Below are 21,340 nucleotides of genomic sequence, written 5' to 3' on the forward strand. Positions count from 1 at the left end.
CTTCTTTGATAACAACGTCAGGCCTGGCGCCCCCCCCACCCCCTTCTCCTGTCAGGCCCACTGTATTTGACATGCGAGTGTGTTTATTTTTTCCTCATTTTGAGATTGTGAGGATTTATTGACTTATCCGTTTACCAGAAAGGCTCTGTGTTGTTAGGCTGTTTTACTTCCTGCCTGTACGCGTCCCACACTCTCTCCCTTCGCTGGGTGTGGAGAACAGAATGCCATCTCGCAGGCTCCTGGCTGCAGTCTGGGAGCGAGGCCTGGTGATGGAAGTGGAAGGGCAGAGTAGGGCGCACTGGGTCACCCCCTGAACCGCCTGTCTTACGCGGACCCCGCAGAGTGGGGGGTCTGGTGAGGTGCAGAGGTACAGAGTTACGGTGGTAACAAGACACAGGACAGAATGCAAGTGAGGAGAAGTTCCACTGTTATGGAGCGTGGGCACCAGCAGGCCACACGCCGTGGGCCCCACTTGGCTGCACTATTTGCCGCTTTTGTTCACTGCTGAGGCCCAAGTGCCTTGAGAAGTTCCACGCACCACACGGTGCCTATGAGATGCTTACTGAATTCGTGAACACGTGCTTGCGCTGGGCCGTGAGGCGTAAAGCTGAGGTTCCCTATGGCAGAAGCCCTGAGTTGTGACAACGCGGAGGGGGTGAGCTGGGGGCCAGCTGTTGAGTTCTCCGTGAGCCGTGTGTCCCTCAGAGGCCCAGTTCGCGGGACGGGCAGAAATAATAATACTGATTGTCCGCTGAAGCCGGGGGCACCCTTTTGTTGTATCTGGGCTTAGGGGTTAACACTTGGGGGCGTCAGTTTGCGCTGTAAGATGTAGCTCTACCACTGTCCAGCCAGCACTCACCGGTGTACGGGCAGGCTGGTGTGGTGGGGTTGGTGGCGGTGAAGCAGGGTGCTGGCGGTCAAGGTGAAGGGTGCGGACAAGGACAGTTTCCTCTCCTGGACAGAGTCCCTAGGCCGGAATCCTCTGAGAGGCGAGGGGAAGATGGGATTGACGTCCAGCTGATGGCGGATGCACAGTGTGGTAGAGGGTCCGTAGTTATGGCCATGGGGGTTCCCTGTAGATTCTCGTGAAGGGTATTTCTCCACGGTTAGTGTCTGATTCACCCCTATGTGTCATTTTCTTCTAGGCTGTAGTTCATGAATCCGAAGGATTGTTGGGGTACATTTACTGTGATTTTTTTCAGCGAGCCGACAAGCCACATCAGGTGATGCTTTATTTATAAACTTGTTTCTCTGGAAGTGACCGGCAGAAACTTTTGTTCATTTGTGTTAATGTACTTCCCTAGCGTTTAGTAGAAGACGTTAACAGTGGTTACTGAGTATATACATTTGAAATTCGGATAGAATTTAAAGATAATAAGGGTAATGGAAATAATTACACATATCTGTCTGCCACTTTTCTCTGGGTCACGGTAATAATGATAGTAATAATGACAGTGCACATTTTATGAGCCCTTCTCTGTGACAGCCGTTGCACCAAGTCCTTTACACACATCACGTCTTTGAATGTTCATCTCAACCTCTAACGTTATGAGGAAACAGGCCAGAGAGTCACACAAGTAGAAGGGCTAGGATTTGAACCAGGTATTCTTTTTTTTTTTTTTTTTTTAATGTTTATTTTTGAGAGAGACAGCATGGGTGGGAAGGGGCAGAGAGAGAGGGAAGCATAGAGTCCGAAGCAGGTTCCAGGCTCTGAGCTGTCAGCACAGAGCCTGACGCGGGGCTCAAACTCAACAAGTGTGAGATCGTGACCTGAGTCAGTGTCGGATGTTTAACCGACTGGGCCCCCCAGGGGTCCCTGAACCCAGATGACCTGACTAGAGCCTTAGCTCTTGTCTGCTTTTCATACTTGACAGGGCTTTTAGTTCAGAATTGTAGAATATCTGTCTACATGGAAACTTACCAGCCAGCAGTTCACCCCTTGTATAGAAAGCATGAGGTTCGTTTCCTTTTGCCGCGTTCCAGGTTTGCTCCTCAGTTAGCTTTAGCAGTTTCGGGTAGTTCGCTGGGAAAATGTCAAGGGTTCGGGTTTTAAGTTATAACAGAAATCACGGTACCCTGTATTTGACTAGTGATTCACACTGTTCAGTGCATTTAAATAGCTGTGAGCACCTGGAATCTGGGTGGGGGGGGTGCTGCTCTGGGATTTGACGAGGGAAAGATAACACTCAGGGAGGCAGAGTCGACGTAGGTGCCAGAGGTGGGACCAGAGTCTCGGTCAGCAGACCGCAAGCTCTGCATTCGTCTCTGAGCTGGCAGAGGGTCCAGGCTGGCGATGGGGAGCCCTGGTCCCTACCAGGCGTCCTGGGTTCAGGTCCAGCACGTGACGTCCCTGCCCTGGGTCTTTGGGCGCGTGGCTTAGTATTTCCACGTCTCGCCTTCCTTTTCCTCATCTGAAAAGTGAGATACCTACCTCAGAGGGTTATTGCGAAGAATAAGTGATACAGTGTGTGTGAATCACAGCCTGTTAGGTAAAGTTACTCCAAATTCCTGGATTTGTGGTAGTTTAGAGTTCACCACTTCTGAGGGATAAAGACGACAGGTATGAGAAGGGTCTCCTGGTTCATTGCCCAACGTGTAGAAAGAGTTCAGTAAACATGAGTGTCCCCTCTCACCCCAACGAGTAGCTCAGAATCTGTCCCTTCCCACCTGCTCAGGGACAGTTGGGGGTGTGGATCTGAACTCTGTGATGACTGTGTCTCCAGCATCTGGTATAGCATCACCTCAATACATATTTTTGGAATGAATGAATTACTTAATGAACACAAGCTCAAGGTATTACTAGAAAACTTAAAATTTCAGCAAAATAGAAAGCATTCGGAAAAGCGTCTGTAACTAAGTAAAGGGAAGAACAGACTTAAGTTAAAATTGAACTCGCACATCTTGTTGTGATTTTATGTTCAATACCTAATACTTTGTTCTCTGATTCTGTTTTCTGTCTCATCAAGGATTGCCATTTTACAATCCGTGGAGGCAGGTTAAAGGAAGACGGAGACTATCAGCTCCCAGTTGTAGTTCTTATGCTGAATCTCCCCCATCCCTCAAGGAATTTACCAACTTTATTAACTCCTGGAATGATGGAAAATCTCTTCCATGAAATGGGCCATGCCATGCATTCTATGCTGGGACGTACTCGTTACCAACATGTCACTGGTGAGCCTCGAAGAGGGGACTTCTGTTTAACAACGATCCTTTAAAAACATGTATTTTATTTCAGGGGTACCTGGTGGCTCAGTCGGTTAAGTGTCCGACTTTCACCTCATGTCATGATCTCACAGTTCGTGGGTTTGAGTCCCGCATCGGGCTCTGTGCTGACAGCGAGCTCGGAGCCTGGAGCCTGCTTCGGACTCTCTGTCTCCCTCTCTCTGACCCTCCCCTGCTCACGCTGTCTCTGTCTCTCTCTCTTTCTCAGAAATAGAAAAGCATTTTTAAAAATCCTTGTATTTTATCATGTTACATGAAATTTAAGTTTTTGGACACTTTTTTTTTTCTTAGTGATAGAGTATGAGTGGCGGGGGACAAGGGGAGAAGGAGTTAGTGAAAGAAAATCATAAGCAGCCTCCATGCTCAGCACCAAGCCTGATGGGGAGGCACGATCCCACAACCCTGGGATCATGACCTGAGCTGAAATCAAGAGTTGGACACTCAGCCGACTGAGCCATCCAGGCGCCCCTGGAATTTAAGGTTTTGGCTGTGTATGTGTGTGAATAAGTCTCTTTAGCATCCAGCACAGAGTTAGTGAGTAGGTGAAAGAATGTTGCCTCTTTTTCTCCAAAATCAGTTAAAAAACATATTAAAGCCAGTTGAAGAAATATGGGAAGGTATTTTTCGTTTTTCCTGTTATTTCCCCCCATGTAAAATGGCAGCCCTTCATGCTGGTGTGTGGCCATATTTGATGATATTATATACAGACTTCCCTCTCTGTCCCATCTCTAAGTCTCCAGCTCACTGTCATATGTGGTCAGCTATGCGTCACCTACTAAATTGCTGTCATTAGTATTTATTAACTTTGTACACACGGCGTTTTGGGGAAGGAAAAGATACTTGGAAGAGACGATGGACGAGCTGGACAGAATCATAAAATGTCACCAAAAAGTTCCGACAAGATTTGTTGCTTTAAGTAATTTTACGTTTAAAACATTGCTTTTCTGGGGCGCCTGGGTGGCTCAGGCTGTTAAGTGTCCGGCTTCGACTCAGGTCATGATCTCACAGTGCGTGGGTTCGAGCCCCGCGTTGGGCTCTGTGCTGACAGCTCAGAGCCTGGAGCCTGTTTCGGATTCTGTGTCTCCCTCTCTCTCTGACCCTCCCTGCTCACGCTGTCTCTCTCTCTCAGAAATAAATAAAAACATTTAAAAAATACATAAATAAAACATTGCTTTTCTCATTGAGGATTGACTTTGTTACAAGGAGCAGACAAAAAAAAAGTACATTTAAAAGGAATGAAGGATAGAGATGAAGATGTGGTACGTATACAGTGGAGTATTACTCAGCCTTAAAGAAGAGTGAGAACTCACCATTTGCAACAACATGGATGGAACTAGAGAGTGTTGTGCTAAGGGATATAAGTCAGAGAAAGACAAATACCAGATCGTCTCATTTATATGTGGAATCTAAAAAACAAGTGAACAACAACAAAAACAAAAACCCACCCCAAACAAGCAGACTTATCAATGTAGAGAACAAACTGGTGGTTGCCAGAGGGGAAGGCATTGGGGGATGGGTGAAACAGGAGCAAAGGTTAAGAGCCGTTAGCTTTCGCATATAAAATAAATAAGTCCTGGAGATGAAAAGTTCAGCATGGGGAATAGAAGCAACCAACAAACAAGGGAAGGATAAAAGCCATTTGGTGGTGGCATTCAGCGAATTAAGCACAAATGGCACATTAATTGTAAGAATGTTTTAATTTGTGTCTCATGTATAGCCCAGCATAGCCGAAGACAGATTTGTTTGTAGAGGGTGTGAGCCATGGCTTTACAAGGTGTTTTATCCAGCTGTGCAAATATTTTGTTTTACTTTTGATATATAGGAAAATACATGGGATTATAATAAACTTTTCTGCAAATATGTACAATAATTTTATAGGAGTGAAATATTGATTTAATGAATTAAATCTTATACTTCATCAGAAGTACAAGTAAAAGGTTTAAAAGAGTACATAAAAAGAAAGATAAATATGCTTTGATTCATGCCAACTTGTTTTTCGTTTTCCCCCCCGTTTTAGGGACCAGGTGCCCTACTGACTTTGCTGAAGTTCCTTCTATTCTGATGGAGTACTTTGCCAATGACTATCGAGTGGTTAACCAGTTTGCCAGACATTACCAGACGGGGCAGGTAGGGGAACGCACCACCGCTTCGTGTACGTGGTGGTGGGGGGTGTGGGGGGGCGGGGGGCGGCTTTCCTGACCTGCAGAGAGTGAACTCTTCAGAACCGTCACCTCTCTCATTCCAGAATCCTTCCGCTTTATTTTTATTTTTTTATTTTTGCCAGCCACTGTGGCGTATAGTCATGTATTGATTAATAGCTCCTCTTTATTGTAGGCTAAGTCATAGCCCATCTTGTCTTCACAGCCGTCCCTTGAGGGAGGGGCTTGTTCCTGTTTTCCAGAGGGGGAAACAGGCTCCTCTCTACAACAGGCCTTCCAGCCTATCTTGCTTCAGAAAAGCCATTGCTCTTTCCTTCTTCTTTCATTTATGCCTCGGACTGTGTGTTCCTTTGTTTTGTAAAACTGAACTGCATTGCCCATTTTTCCCATCGTGCCCTGCCTGATAGGTCTGAAAATTCCTCCGTTTCAAGGTTCTGATTTCAGTAGTTGGATTTGAAGTAGGCGTTAAAAGATTAAGAAAGTCTGTCAAGTAGGACGATAGTGAGAGACCTCTATAATGAGTTAGCCGTACGCCTAACTGTCAATATTGTACAGTGAACTGTCCACACGTGCTTTGCGCGTTATCTTCTTTTTCTTCTCCGAGAACTTTGATTATAAATACCACGTGGTCACTGATGTCTCCCGTAGGCTATGCTTCCCTGAGTGCGCGTGTGAAATTACAGTCATCTTTGGATCCTCCGCACTTAGAATCATGCCCAGCACATGAGAAGCACTGGAAGGAAGGAATGGAATGAGAAAAGGCACAAACCTACTTTATGTGTGACTTTCTTTCTGATGTGATTTGGTAATTTCTGTTTTTTGGACTTGATTTCATCTCACCATTGTTGTCAGCAGTAGAATAATGGAGGAGTTTCTGGATAACCAGTCTGACCAGGCCTTCATCATAATCTGTCTCGGTTTTTAGGATGACAGAATTGAGGTATTGGCAGTCAGTTAGCTATCTGTCCATTAACCTTCAGAGAAGTCAGACTCGGCCAATAACATGGAAGCGCATAAACCGGGGAGTAACGCCACAGTCCGTCCATGGGGCCCCATTTTGGGGTCTGGGAATGACCAGGGAGACCCGACTAAATCCCTCCTTCGGTACGTGTCCCCCTGCACATCCTGTGGGGGGGTAGGCACAAGGCATGTTGGGGCAGAGCTGCACGCACAGCGGGGGCCCGCGAAGGAGAGCGCCCGAACTTGGCCGGGAACACTGCGAGAGGCTTCATGCAGGAAGTCCTAGGGGAGTCAGGTCTTGAAAAAATACGTAAAAGGGGCAGTTTGCTCGTCAGCTTTCGGCAGCCCCTGCCCATCTCGTTTAATATATTTGTTGAGAACACCAAGGACACACACGGCGCCTTCCGTCTGAAGTGGTTACTGAGTTTTTATTAAGTACCACGCGCTGTTCTCAGCATCCGAGAAACAGCCAGGAGTGAGTGAGACAACATTCTAGCACTCAAGGCCTTCAGATCCCAGGTGAGCTCAGGCAGAACTAAGGACAGAATTATTCCGGCCTGAGGGAAAAGCCTGGAGAGTCACGGAAACCCCTGAGCCCAGCGGGATGCTGGGAGTGGCAGGAACGGGGGGGGGGGGGGGGGGGGGGGGGGGGGGGGGGGGGGGGGGGGGGGTGGTGAGGGTGGGAACAGGGAGAGAGACTGAGAGACTGGAGGGTCTTTGTTCCCAGAGCTCGCGCCCCGTCCCCGCAGCCCTCTCTCTGACACACACTCTTTAGTCCCACCTCACTCACTAGGCCACCGTTTGTGACGTGAGTGGTTTTTCTTGGCGGTGTTTACACTGGGCTTCGCCGCCACGCTTCTCTCAGGAGTTGCGGCCAGTCCTCCGGCTCCCTGCCAGCTCTGCCCCGGCCCCGCTTCTCACCGGCCTTTTCCTGGGTTCCGTCTTCCACCTGTGTCCTTGCTCAGCCCGGAAGATGTGGTCAAGTGACAGTGAGGGCCAGAACGGAGGTCCTGGCCACTAGGAGAAGCCGAGTTTGGCAGCTGTCGGAGACTTCACTGGAAGGATTTGAGGCTGGTTGGATAACAGGGATGAGAAAGGGAAATCAACGATGGAGGCTCCACGAACAGAGAATTCTGGAAGAGGTCCAAATACAAGCCAGGAAGGCACAGCTCTTTTTTGGCTGTGCCCCCCGGGCCATTAGTGATACAACTCTGAAATACAGAATCAAACAGAACCTGCGACGTGTGGGGGTAATTGGCTTAGAGTTGGCACTTAGAGTAGAGGGCGCTTGCTTAGAACGACCCATGAGAGGAGAGCAGGAGGAGTCTGATGAGGCAGCATCCCCAGGAAGGGAGCTCAGGTTGCTCAGGGGATCCGAACGCTGGACGCCGAGGTAAGGGTTCCTGCGAGGGAGCGCCAGGAGCCCCTCAGAGCAGTACTTCAACCAGAAAGCTAAATCTCGGGCTAAAATTCACAATTATTCAAGTCAGTTTTTAAAATATCTTAAGACAGGGCGATCAGAAGGGCAAACAATGGCAAGAGCCACCGCTCAAAGGATCATCTAAGGTCCCAAGAAAGGCCGGTTCGTGTTTTAATGTGGCGTTCTTCCGTGGGAGCCATTTTTGAACCAGCTAGGGCCAGAAAACAGAATTGATCCAGAACTGTACTTTGAAACAGGAAAGAAGCAGTAAGTTGCTTTGAATTAATTCAAGTTTCAGGCACAAGAGGACGTGCATGGGGCTGAGGGACACAGTCTCTAAAGAATTTAAAAGAATTTTGCGGTTCACACGGGGAACAGAAAGAGCGCCGGAAGGCAAGAAACGTGCACATGCCTTGAGTTTCACAAAGGGCTTGCCTCTTCTTGTCACTAATTAAGATACCAAGGGGCTCGATGGTTTCATTTTAAGGGCACTTCTAGCCTTAAGGACAAGGAGGTAATTCCCTAAAATCCAAGGCTTTGTAAATAAATGGCATTAAAGCCCACACGAAGGATAACAGGGTTGCCTCTCTCTGCTCCATTTCCTTTTCTGCTGCGTGTCAGGAAAGGGTTGTTTTTCTCGTACCGTCATGTGGTGTAGCCGAGAGAGCTCTCAGGGTGAGGATAATATATCAGTGACTTATTAACACCTACGAGTGTTTTATCTGAACTGGAGCAAGGCGTAGCCAGCGAATTCCTTGTGGTGGAGGAATGAGAAGTATGCTTATTAGATTGGCAGGGGCCACACAGCTGTCAGAGGTAACAAATGCCAGAGGTGCGCATCTGAGGTTCCAGACCGTCTCGAGAAGCTCCAGCATCCAGGCTGAGGCGGAATTTCTGTCAGCTCATCTCCGAATTATAACGCAAGCAGAGAAGGAGCACAGACGTGGTGGCGGGTCACGTGAGACACTCCCAGGATTTCAGACACAGGGAACTGAATGCGAGTCACAGCCTGACGGAGTTTCCCCGCAGACCCCGTGCTGGCTCAGGCTGCGCTTGGGCCCATGCCGTCCAGGGAATCGAAGGTTACTGTCGCTCCTCTGGGGGCTTATCGGCTCCCTCCTTGAGCCTGCCCCTTCCCAGTTCTCCCCAGTAAGCGGAAGATTATCTGCCGGTGGGCCCACGCTTCTGGAGGCGTGATCTCTGTTTTCCCTTAAACACTGTAAGATGCAGTTTTTTTCCGCTGTAGTAAAAATAACCTGAAAGTTAACACCTTGGGGCGCCCGGGTGGCTCTGTTGGTTAAGCGTCCCACTCTTGATTTTGGCTCAGGTCGTGATTCCAGGGTCACGGAGTCGAATCTCATGCTGGGCCCTGTGCTGGGCTGGGAGCCTGCTTTGAGATCCTCCCGCCCCTCATCTCTCTCCCCTCTGTCCTGTGTGCCTGCACATGCTCGCTCTCGCGCTCTCTCTCCAATATTAAAAAAAAAGTTACCATCTTACGTGTTTAAGTGTGCCAGTCAGTGGTATGAAGTACATCCTTACTGTTTGCTGCTAACCCTACCATCCGTCTCTAGAACACTCTTCATCTTGCAAAACCGAAACTCTGTCCCCATTAAACAACTCCCCGTGTCTTCTCCCACCCCCGCCCCCTGGCCACCCCCTTTCAGCGTCCTGTCTCTGTGAATTTGACTACTCCAGGCACCTCAGATTAGTGGAATCCTGCGGTATTTGCCCTTTCGTAAGTTAGCATAGTGTTTTTAAGGCTCGTCATGTTGTAGCCTGTGTCAGAGCCACCTTCTTTTTAAGGGCTGAATGATACTCCATTGTATGTGTACACCACAGTTTGCTGAGCGCTTTATCCGCTATGGATATTTGGGTTGTTTCCACCTTTTGACTATTGTGAGTGATGCTGTTATGAACATGGGTTTAAAATTCCTGCTTGAGTCTCTGTTTTCAGTTCCTTTGCGTGTATCCCTGGAAGTGGGATTGCGGGCTCATGTAGAAGTTCTATTTTAAATGTTCTGAGGCACCATCTTAACATTCCTTCTCTGTGTACCGGTGCTTGTAAGGTCCGACTTTCCCCCACATCCTTGCCAGCGCTTGTTATTTTCTGAGTTTTTGATAGTAGCCATCCTAATGGGCATGAGGTGGTGTCTCATTTGTGGTTTTGATTTTCATTTGCCTAATGATTAGTGATGTTGAACTTTATTTAAAAATTTAAATCCAGGTTAGTTAACATACAGTGTAATAATGATTTCAGGAATAGAATTTAGTGAGTCACCCAGTGCTCACTGCAGCAGGTGCCCTGCTTAATGCCCATCGCCCATGTAGCTCATCCCGCCCCCGACCTCCCTCCGGCAGCCCTCAGTTTGTTCTCTGTATTTAAGGTCTCTTATGGTTTGTCTCCCTCTCTAGAATTTTTATATTATTTTTGCTTCCCTTTCCTTATGTTCATCTGTTTTGTATCTTAAATTCCACATATGAGTGACATCATGTATTTGTCTTTCTCTGACTGACTTTGTTTAGCATAATACACTCTAATTCCATCCATGTTGTTGCAAAGGGCAAGATATCATTCTTTCTGATCACATATACATATACACACCACATCTTCTTTATCCGTTCATCAGTCGATAGACATTTGGGCTCTTTCCCTAACTTGGCTCTTGTTGATAGCGCATCTATAAACACTGGGGTGCATGTGCCCCTTCGAATCAGCACTCCTGTATCCTTTGGATAAATACCTAGTAGTGCATTTGCTAGGTCATGGGGTAGTTCTGTTTTTAAGTTTTTGAGGAACCGCCATACTTGATTTGGAACATTTTTTTATGTGCTTTTTGACGATTTGTATATCTTCAAAGAAATATCAGTTCAGGTCCTTTGATTAGTTTTTAATTGGGTTGTCTGGGGTTTTTGGTTGTGGTGTTGTAGGAGTTCTTTATGTATTCTTAGTATTAATCCCTTCTCAGACATAAGATTTGCAAGTATTTTCTCCCGTTCTGTGGTTTGCCTTTCCAGTCTATTTCAGTCCTTTGCTGCACAGTTTTTAATTTTGACATAGTCCAGTTAATCTGTTTTTGTTGTTGTTGACAGTGCTTTTGGTATCATATCCAGGAAATCACTGCCAAATTTGACGTTATGAAGCTTTTCCCCTACGTTTTTTTCAAAGAGTTTTATAGTTCTAAGCCTTATGTTTAGATCTTTGATTCATTTTGGGTTAATTTTACTAGATGATGATTGATACTTTTTCTTATTTTACTAATGCTGAAACCGAGATCTCTTGTTAGTTATCTATTTATCTATCTAACAGTGTAAGTGTGCTCCCTCCCCAACAATTATAAACTCACAGGTACATTTTCTTTCTTTCCTTCCTTTCCTTCCTCTTTCTCTCTTTCTTTCTCTCTTTCTCTCTTCCTTCCTTCCTTCCTTCCTTCCTTTCCTTTCCTTTCCTTTCCTTTCCTTTCCTTTCCTTTCCTTTCCTTTCCTTTCCTTTCCTTTCTTTCCTTTCTTTCCTTCCTTCCTTCCTTCCTTTCTTTCCTTTCTTTCCTTGTTATTGTATTCCTAGATTCAAGGAAATAAGATAGTCTTAGCCCCTACTCCACAGTTGAAAATGTTAAGCACTTCTGTAATGTAGTCTAAAAAGCCTGACCCTGGACCCTCATCCCTATATATCCCTAGGAGGAGGCTAGGCTGTCCCTGACTCTCAGATTCTTTAGAGTATCCAGAGTTTTTCTCACTTTTTATTATGCAGGGAGGGATGAGGACCAAATCTGTCTTTTATATCACAACATCACACCACCCTGTTTCCCTTCAGCAGTGTCTGCCTTTGTCCAGTTTCCAACCAGCGATCTCTAACCTCCTTACTCTCCCCCACACACTTTCCCACAATATTCCTCCCTTTCCCTACAGCACCCCCTCTGCCTGTTATGTGGAGCAGGTAGCAAATTCCAGTGTGTTTCAGCAAACTCGAGTGTTTGTTCAGTGTGGGATGCCACGTTCTGTGGGTGACAGAGATGAACATGTCCTGAGGAGTGGCCTGCAGCGTTAGCATAAAACTGGAAACTGCCTCATATTAGCAGTGGTGTCAGACTAGGAAAAATAAACTGCGGTCTGTTGGAGAGTATCCAAAGGAGGCCGTGTAAAGGTAGAGAGTGTATTTGTTCTATGTCATTCCCGCAAAAAACCAATGTTGCTGGTGCCAGTGGGCGGGGCGTATACTGAAGCCGGTCTCAGTTCAGTAGATTATTCTCGTGAGTGATTTGAAAGGAAGTGCCTCTGAAAGTTATACACTTTTATTTTTTATTATTTTTTTTAAATGTTTTATTTATTTCTGAGCAGACAGCCCGGGCAGGGAAGGGTCAGAGAGAAAGACACACACAACACACACAGAATCTGAAACAGGCTCTGAGCTCTAAGCTGTCAGCACAAGAGCCCGACGCGGGGCTCAAACCCAAGAACCGTGGGATCATGACCTGAGCCGAAGTCGGACACTTAACAGACTGAGCCCCCCAGGCGCCCCTGTACACTTTTAATCTAATATTTAATGTTACAGAATAACATTTGTAGAATGAACAGCTGTGAAATCACCATCCAGTTTAAAAAGTAAAACATTATCATATGCTCCTCTCAGAGTCCTGAATTCTTACTAATTTGTGCTTAAAAATAGTTTTTTGCCACATAAGTTATTTATTCATAAGCAGTATGGTATTTCGTTTTGTTTTTGAGCTGTACAGAGATGGGATTCTCCTGTTTCTGATCTGTGATGTGCTTTTGCCACTGTGTGCTGGGCTCTCCCGGTGTGCAGAGAGCTGCAGTGTGTTTACTTCCAGTTCAGTGTCACATTCCGTTATTTATGAAGTTATTCTCCTGTCAGTGGACGCCTGGCTCCTTCCGGCTTCTTGCTGGTTCACACAGCTCTGCTGTGAGCATTCTTTCAGCTTTATATTCATGTGCAGGGATTCCCGGGTTTGGAGGGACGTGTGTTTTAAGTTGATGTGGTAATGCCACACTGCTTTTCAACATGGCCACACTGATTCGCCCTCCTCTCAGCGATGGTTCCTAGTGCCCCACAGCCTCATCAACATTTGATATTGTCAGAAGCCTGAGTTTTGCCAGTTCTGTAGTCAGGAAGTGGAATGCTGTTATGGCCATAATGGGCAGCAGCATTCCCTGGCCACTTTTTAAAGTTGAACATCTTTTTATGTTCTTCTTTAAAACCTTTGTTTTCTTTAAAAAAATTTTTGTCTTTATTTTATTTTGAGAGACAGAGAGCGAGCAAGAGGGGGCAGAGAAAGAGGGAGACGCGGAATCTGAAGCAGGCTCCAGGCTCTGAGCTGTCAGCACGGAGCCCGATGTGGGGCATGAACCCATGGATTGTGAGATCATGACCTGAGCCGAAGTCGGACACTTAACCGACAGAGCCACCCGGACGCCCCTAAAAACTTTTTTTAATGTTTATTTTTGGTAGAAAGAGACAGAGCATGATTAGAGGGGAAGAGAGAGGGAGACGCAGAATCCAAAGCAGGCTCCCAGTTCTAAGCTGTCAGCACAAAGCCCGATGCGGGGCTTGAACTCACGAACCATGAGATCATGACCATGACTTGAGCCGAAGTTGGATGCTTAACCAACTGAGCCACCCAGGCATCCAGCATCCCATATATTTTTATTGTTCATTTTTGTTTTCCGTCAAGTGTCTGTCTTACGCGCATTTTTCTGTATCACAGTTTACTTTTTTCTCATTGATTTCTGCCCCTTCTTGATGTTAGAGTAACCCTGTGTTAGGAGTATGTCTTCCCTCAGTTTATGGTTTGTCTCTTCATTTTCTTTATGGTACTTTTTGATGTATTTAATTCCTTTATTTTAATGTCGAATTTAGCGATCCTTTCTGTGGAGTTAGTGCTTTTTATTTTGTAACTTAAAATTTAAAGATTATTTATTAATTTTTTAGAGAGAAAGAGAAAGAGAGAGGCAGAAAGAAAGGGAGACAGAGAATCACACTATAGGCTCTGCACTGACAGTGCTGATGCAGGACTCAAAGCCATGAACCAGGAGATCATGACCTGAGCTGAAATCAAGAGTTGAATGTTCAACTGACTGAGCCGCCCAGGTGCCCCAGTTAGTGCTTTTTAGATCTTATTTGAGAAACATTTGTTTCCTTAAAAGCTGTAAAATAGCTGTTTTCTTCTGAAAGTTTTAATGTTTTTATTTTTAGCTCTCTATAATCAAGTTGGAAATTCTCTTTGGTTTAGTATAAGGTAGAGTTCAATATCCTTTTTTCCCTATGGATAACCATCATCCCAGCATCATTTATTCTTTCTCCAGCGACCCATCATAAATGCAATAATTGTATGCAATAATCTGTTTATGGGATCTTTCTTTTATTCCATTGTTTACATTGTCTGCCCTGACACTGATACCATGCTGTCTTTAGTACATAACTTTATCAAGGTTTCCTTTTTCTTACAAAATTTCTTGTCCAGTTTTGGGCTTTTATGTTCTTCCATATATATTTAGAATTAACTTGCCTATTTAAAAAAAAAAACTGAGAAGAATGTGGTTGAGATTACATTAAATCTGAAGATCAATTTGGGGAGAAGTGCTCTCTCACTGCATTATATTCTGATGCATGAATGTGATATATTCTGCCATTTGTTAAGTGTTAAGTCATTTTTAAATGCTTATTTATTTTGGTGGGGGAAGGACAGAGAGAGAGGGACAGAGGATCCGAAGGAGACTGTGTGTTGACAGCTTTGGTGCTGTCAGCAGTGCGCCCGACGTGGGGCTCGACCTCACGAACCGTGAGATCATGACCTGAGCCAAAGCCGGACGCTCAACTGACTGAGCCACCCAGGTGCCCCTTTTAACAAAGTTTAAATTTTTTTCCTAAGGCTCAACTTTTGTTATAAAAAGTTGTTTTAGTTTTAGATGCCCTACCTTTTTGATACTATTATAAATAGTATATTTTATATTTTCTAATTGTTGCTGGTACTTAAAGGTATTATTTATCCTTTTTTTATATAGATCATATTTCCAGATACTTTGCTAAACTTTCTTTTTAATTCAGATAACTTATCTATCGAATTTGTTACTTTCTTTAACCAGTTAATTCTGCAAAAACGACAATTCTCCTTTCCCTTTTCAACCCCTACATCTTTTTATTTCTCTTTCTTGCCCTAGGTGGCATACTGGAATCTCCAGTACAGTGTTGAAGCTGTGATATGGGCATGATTTGCCTTTATCCTGATTTCTAAAGGAAATGTTTTCAGTGTTTTACCATAAAGGAAGATGTTTGTTGTAGATTTGGTGGAGATATCAGGAAGAGGAAAGTCATTGCTCTTTGTTTACTTTAAAAAAAATTATTAATGGGCATTGCATTTTATTAGGTGTGTGCGCATGCACTTACATCTTTTCAGGTAATTGAGCTGTTCTTTTTCTTTGATCTCTTGATGTAGTGAATTGATGTTAAAAGCTAAGCCATTTTTGCTTTGCCAGATCACAGGCCTGGTCTTAACTCACTGTTGTGAGCACTGTGCTAGCTTCAGTTTGCTAACATTCTTAATGCAGAGGGTTTGCATCTGTGTTTATGAGAAACTGACTTGTGATTTTTCTTTGTCCCTTTGTTCTCTGCTCTGTGTTGGTATTAAGAATATACCATTTTATAAAATGAGTTTCCCAAAGTCCTTTTTCCCCCCTGTTCCTTAGAGGAGGTGTTTTTATAAAATTGTAATAATCTTTCTTTTGAAACTTTGTCAGAATTCATCTATAAAACCATTCAGAGCCTATTATTTTCTCTGTGGGAAGATATTTTAAATGACTGATTCCTTAATAGTCCTAAGAGTCTTTGGGCCTTTTTTCCTTCTTAAGCAAGCTTTGCTAAGTTGTAATTTTCTGGAAGTTTACCCATTTAATCCAAGTTTTCAAGTTTATTGGGATAAAGTTATTTATGGCATTCTTTCATCCTTCAAATCCTGCTCGGTGTGTAGTTACGTCATGTCCTTTTCATCCCTCATATCGTGCTGTCATTTTTTCTCTATTAATTTTGGCACAAGTTTGTCTGTCCTTTCAGTGTTTTCAAAGAACTCATACACACCTTGTTTATACTCTTTGTTTTAACGTTAACTGGTTTCCGTTTTATTCTCTCCTTCCTCCTCCTTTGTTTCTGTCTCAATCAAGGTACACACTGAGCTAATGAAATTTCAGTACATCTAACATATCTGTTTAAATTTTAATGCTATAATTTTTAATTTTTTTAAGTTTATTTTGAGAGAGTGCATGCGCACACACACATACGCAAGCTGGGGGGAGAGGCAGAGAGAGAGGAGAGAGGGATCCCAAGCGGGCTCTGGCTATCAGCTGTGGAGTCCCATGTGAGCTCAATCCCAGGAGCCCGTGAGATCATGTCCTGGGTCAAAATCAAGAGTTGGACACTTAACCAACCCAAGCCACCCAGGTGTCCCGGGCTATGATTATAAATTGTGCTGATGCAGTGTTGTAGCTGCAGGCCATGATTTTCATACAAAATATTTCTAATGTTGCCGATTTCCACTGTAATTTCCTCTTTGACCAACAAGTCGTTCCACGTAAAGTTTAAAAATTTTCAGCCTTTGCAGAGAAGTTATTTATGCTTTTCTTACCAATATCTAAGTAGTTAGTCTAACCAGTATTGATTCTTTACAGTTTGCTGGTATCATCGGTTTTTGGGAAGTGTTTGATATGTGCCTGAGCACATTGTACATTTTCAAAGCATTGGATCTGGGTTTCATGTAAGTCTCTTAAGTCACTCTTTTAGTTGTGTCGTTTAAATTTTTGATATCTAACTAGTTTTTTTGAACTAACAAAAATCGAGAGGTGGAAATCTTCCAGGATGATGTGTAGATCATTTTTTCACCTTAGTCTTACCTATTTTTGAAAATTAGGACATTATTTATCTAGTGCAGTGTAGGTTTCTAGCAGCCTTGAGAGGACGGTCCAGAGATTTCCCATTTACCCCTGCCCCACACGTGTACAGCTTCCCCCACTGTCAACATCACACACCCGAGTGGTACGTTTGTTACAATTGATGGACCTACACGGACACGTCATAGTCACTCCAAATTCATAGTTTACATTATGGTCACTCTTGGTGGACGTCCTGTGAGTTTGGGCAAATGTATAATGAAAGGTACGCATCATTATGGCTTCATACCAAGTATTTGCACTGCTTATAACTTTTTCTGTTCCTTTTTACTGTATGTACTTTGAGCATATATTTAAAAATTTTTTAATGTTTATTTTTGAGAGAGAGACAGAGTGTGAGTTGGGGAGGGGCAGAGAGAGAGGGAGACACAGATCTGAAGCAGGCTCCAGGCTCTGAGCTGTCCGCACAGAGCCCGACACAGGTCTCAAACTCCCAAACCGTGACATCGTGACCTGAGCCGAAGTCGGACGCTTGACCAACTGGACCACCCAGGCGCCCTTAGAGCATATTTTTTTAGATACGTAAACATTCAGAATGTTATATTTTTCTGAGGCACTATTCCTTTCTTCCTCATGTGCTGTCTTCCTAATTTTCATAATGCTTTATCTTAAAGTCTCTTCTGATAACTTCGCAACCCCAGCTATGTCACTAATCGTTAAATATAGTTATATGAAGGCCACCTGGCTGGCTTTTGTAGGTGGAGCATGCGGCTCTTGACCTTGAGGTTGTGCGTTCAAGCCCCACCTTGGGCGTAGAGATTACTTAAAAGTAAAAAATTTATAGTCATTTGATTTTTGAGAGAAACTACATCTTTTATACAATTTTGTCCATTAGCCACCACTAAAATGCTTGTTGCTCGAGTCATCTTTGTCACAAAATATTTATCAAACAGTGAGAGGAAGGAACATTTATTACTATGTTTTCTCTTATGTGATCGTACCTAGCAATGTATGAAGTAGGTGCGTGGTTGTTCACACTTTATAGAAACTGACTTAGGTTAAGTAACTTGCCAGAAGTCACACAATAGTAATACGAGGCATGGTCTCTTCGTTTCCATTTGTGATTTCTTAGTAGATCCATCAGTTTCACATCAGAACTCCCTTAAAGTTTCTGTCAGAGTTGCTAAAACCTGTATTGTAATGTGGGTACTTTCCTTCTTCAGCTTTTGCTATGATGGAAAATGGCTTCTACTTCTGACACAATCTGCCTCAGAAAATAACAGACTGGTTTCCACTGTAGGTGTTATTTTTAGCATGTAGAAATCTAGTGCTTTCCTTTTAGAACTCTGCTGTGCTGCATCATTAGAAGATTAGTTTGTTCCCTCACTTTGCGAAAAGTCAGCCCAAGGCCAAAATTGCTTAAGATCTATTTCCAAGGAGACAGATAGGCTTGTCATAAATCTTCTGTCATTCTCCTTCGGGAGATATGAACAAAGAGTGAAGGTAAAAATTATAGTGCAACTGGAACCAGATTCGTTTTGGCAGGTTTCAGTTGTTTTGAAACTTTTCTTATTTTCAGTGTTAATGCTTCTCAGTGATGTCTAGACAGGAACAGGGAACTGGGAGGCAGAGATGGGTATGACCCTGCCTGCCCTTCTGACCCCCACTCCCACCATGCACAGTTGACCTCTGATCCGTCGCTGAACTTGTCTGAGACTTCTGCTTTCTTACCTACAATAAGAAGTAAAAATTTAGAAGTTAAAAACTAATGTCTCCATATGTACCTCAAAAACTCGATTCAGTCGAATTTAGTCATGTATACAGACCGTGAACACAGCATTACTGGAATTTTTTAAAGAAAAACATGGAAGTTAGGCCTCTGTCACATGTTAAAATGTTTCACTGAACCCTGTAAATGTCACAGCACCTCCGCCTTTTTCTGTGAACTGCCAGCGAGTCCGTGATAACATGTAAGCATTTCTAAAGGTTCTCTCTTCTCATTTCATCTCAGTGTTGGTCAGAAAACAGCACTAGAAACTCATGTAAGCTAACAGCAGTGTTACTTCCTGTGGATTTAGATCTGAGAGTTTGTGTCTTTGGGATGAGGCAGCTTTTTTGTTGTATTGATTAAAAGCCATCTGGATTACGGGTTAATAGCAGAACAGACTAGTTGCTGCGTGCCGAATCCAGTTGTCTTCCCATTACAGACACGCGCGCAGATTTAGCGCTTGCTGTGGGATCAAGCTGCAAACTGAAGCTACTGACTTATAGCCTGGACGGCTTTGCTGCTTGGCCTTGTGTCCCCGAAGGCTCTTCTTGTTCTGGACGACCTTGTCTCAACAAGTTTACGTCGTTAGATCCAACATGTTCGCAAGGGATAGCAGTGGTTGGAGCTTTGGGAAGAGCTGCATTCTTACCATAACAACGGTTTGTACCAGAGAATGTCTGAGCTTTTAATATTTACGCAACTTTTACCATAATTCATTTTCTAAGTGGTCGTAAATAAAACAAGATATTTTATCTCAGTGACACGGCCCTGGAAGAATTTGATGCCAAAACTTTGAACAAGACGTTATTTAAATTAGGCTGGCGAGATTGTGAAGCGACCGAAAATGTCTGGCAAATTGATGAGGTTACATGCTTACAGGTTGAGCTCATGGAGAAGCATCCAGAGAACTCAAGTCATGCCAGAGTTCGCGAAGACATTTGGATTTGCTGACGAAAGCCTGAAATCTTCCAAAAATGTTGTGCTTTTTCTTTTCAAAGTTTATTTATGTATTTTTGAGAAAGCACACGTGAGGGGTGGGGGAGGGGCTGAGAGTAGAGGGAGAGAGAGCATCCCAAGTGCTGATAGCACAGAGCCTGATGTGGGCCTCAAACCCACAAATAATGAGGTCATGACCTGAGCTGAAATCAGGAGTTGGACGCTTAACCGACTGAGCCACCCAGGCGCCCCTGTGCTTTCTTAGTATAACAGAAAAGCTATTATTATCTGAACAGTTTTGTTCCTGTGTATGGTCCGCCGGCTGTGCGGCTCGTGTCTATCTGGAGAACACCGTAGGTGCTTTCCTTCTCTGGGGAGGCAGCACAGGCGGGCACTCTGCACAGCTAATGGTGTTGGAAGCTCTCAAGGGAGTTGTTACTGGGAGGTGATGTGACCTATTGTCTGAGCCAAGCCACTGTTGAGAAGGAAGAGGGGCGCTGTTGGTAATCGCACCCAAGCAGTCGGCCTTGCCTGGACTGTCAGGGCCACGTGCTGCACGCGTGGTCACTGCTGCCATGACAGCACCTTGCTAGACAGACGTGTTAGGCGCCGTGTCTAATTTCATCCAGGTAGTTAATCCTTTGCACAGGTTGACTCAATAACTCTTACCGCATCAAATCTTCATACTGATTTGTTTGCAGCAATATTTTTGTTCTCATTTTACAACCGAGAAAACGCGATACTGAGAGGCTTACCCACCGCCTCAGAGCAGATGGAGGGCAGTGGTGAATGCAAGCCGCCCGACCTCTGAGGCAGTCCTCTTACGGGGCCACCTTCCCATACACGAACGCTTGTAAAATCAGGAGGATTGGGTTCTTCTCACCTTTGCTTTTTGGGAAATTGTGATGATTATGTTTTTCAAAGTCAGAACATGCCAGACCTCAACGTGCATAAAATCACCTGCACATCTGGTTAAAAATGTGGACTCTGATTCAGCAGGTGTGGCATGCGCAAGGTTTTGTATTTCCAAGAGGCTCCCAATTCGTGCTGAGGCCGTTACTTGCTTTGGGCTTAATGTAGTTGGGTAATTAGTGTTCTTATTATTTATATTTTAATTATAAGCAGGAGACTAGACCCTAGACCCTTCTTGACAGAAGAAAGGATCAATTTCATGGTCTTTCATCTTCTTTTCCTGGCCATAGTTCTGTTCTGGCATTAAAACAAACACAAAGAATAGATGAGTGCTGGGACCAGGCTTTCGCCTAGCCGTGTGCTTTGGGTGCACAGAGAAGGATGGGGGCTCTGGTCCCTGGGGTGCTTTCAAGGGGACTTACACACCGTGGTGGCTACGCCTCAGAAATTTAAATTTAAACCATTGGACTCATCAGTGGATAAAGGATGAGTGAATGAAGTAACTTCTAGAAATAGGAACAGCTACACTAGACATAGCCGAACCCTGGGGTGGGGCAGCCTAGCCGACCAGACCCTGAGACCCGGGCCAGGGCTTTGTACTTTATGGGGACTTGGCATTTGTTATGACACAGGCTGCACTGTCTTTACTGTCATCCTGCAAAGCCAGATCCTGTTTCTTCAGAAATAACACGAGCATTCTTATTTTTAAATAAGGATCAAAGATAATTGGAAAAATTCACATTGAGTTACTCAAATAAATTAGGTCGCTGTAGTTATTTATTGGTGTCTTGGACTCTGGTTGTAGAAACAACATTTCTGCTGTTTTCCTCTTTACCAGTGGGGATAAATGCCCACAGTGTCTTTCTATATTTTAGAGCTAGGGTGGACCTTTAAAATAGGAATACCACCGGGGCACCTGGGTGGCTTAGTCGGTTAAGCGTCCGACTTTCGCTTAGGTCATAATCTCGCGGTTCGTGGGTTCGAGCCCCGCGTCGGGCTCTGTGCTGGCTGCCAGCTCAGAGCCTGGAGCCTGTTTCAGTCTGTGACTCCCTCTCTCTGTGACCCTCCCCT

At 44.5% G+C, this 21,340-nt stretch overlaps 1 protein-coding gene across 3 annotated transcripts in view; it reads left to right on the forward strand.

The window, feature by feature from the left end:
* Positions 1 to 21,340, forward strand: part of LOC120247187 (mitochondrial intermediate peptidase) — a 157,401-nt gene that overhangs the window by 51,486 nt on the left and 84,575 nt on the right. For all 3 annotated transcript variants that reach the window (XM_039255011.1, XM_039255006.1, XM_039254997.1), the window contains exons 12-14: positions 1,146 to 1,223; positions 2,967 to 3,171; positions 5,240 to 5,349. In XM_039255011.1, the coding sequence (XP_039110942.1) occupies positions 1,146 to 1,223; positions 2,967 to 3,171; positions 5,240 to 5,349 (393 nt within the window). The remainder of the gene's footprint in view (positions 1 to 1,145; positions 1,224 to 2,966; positions 3,172 to 5,239; positions 5,350 to 21,340) is intronic.

This window comes from Hyaena hyaena, unplaced genomic scaffold (genome assembly GCF_003009895.1).
Source record: "Hyaena hyaena isolate Hyena2069 unplaced genomic scaffold, ASM300989v1 scaffold_11, whole genome shotgun sequence".
Taxonomy (NCBI): Eukaryota; Metazoa; Chordata; class Mammalia; order Carnivora; family Hyaenidae; genus Hyaena; species Hyaena hyaena.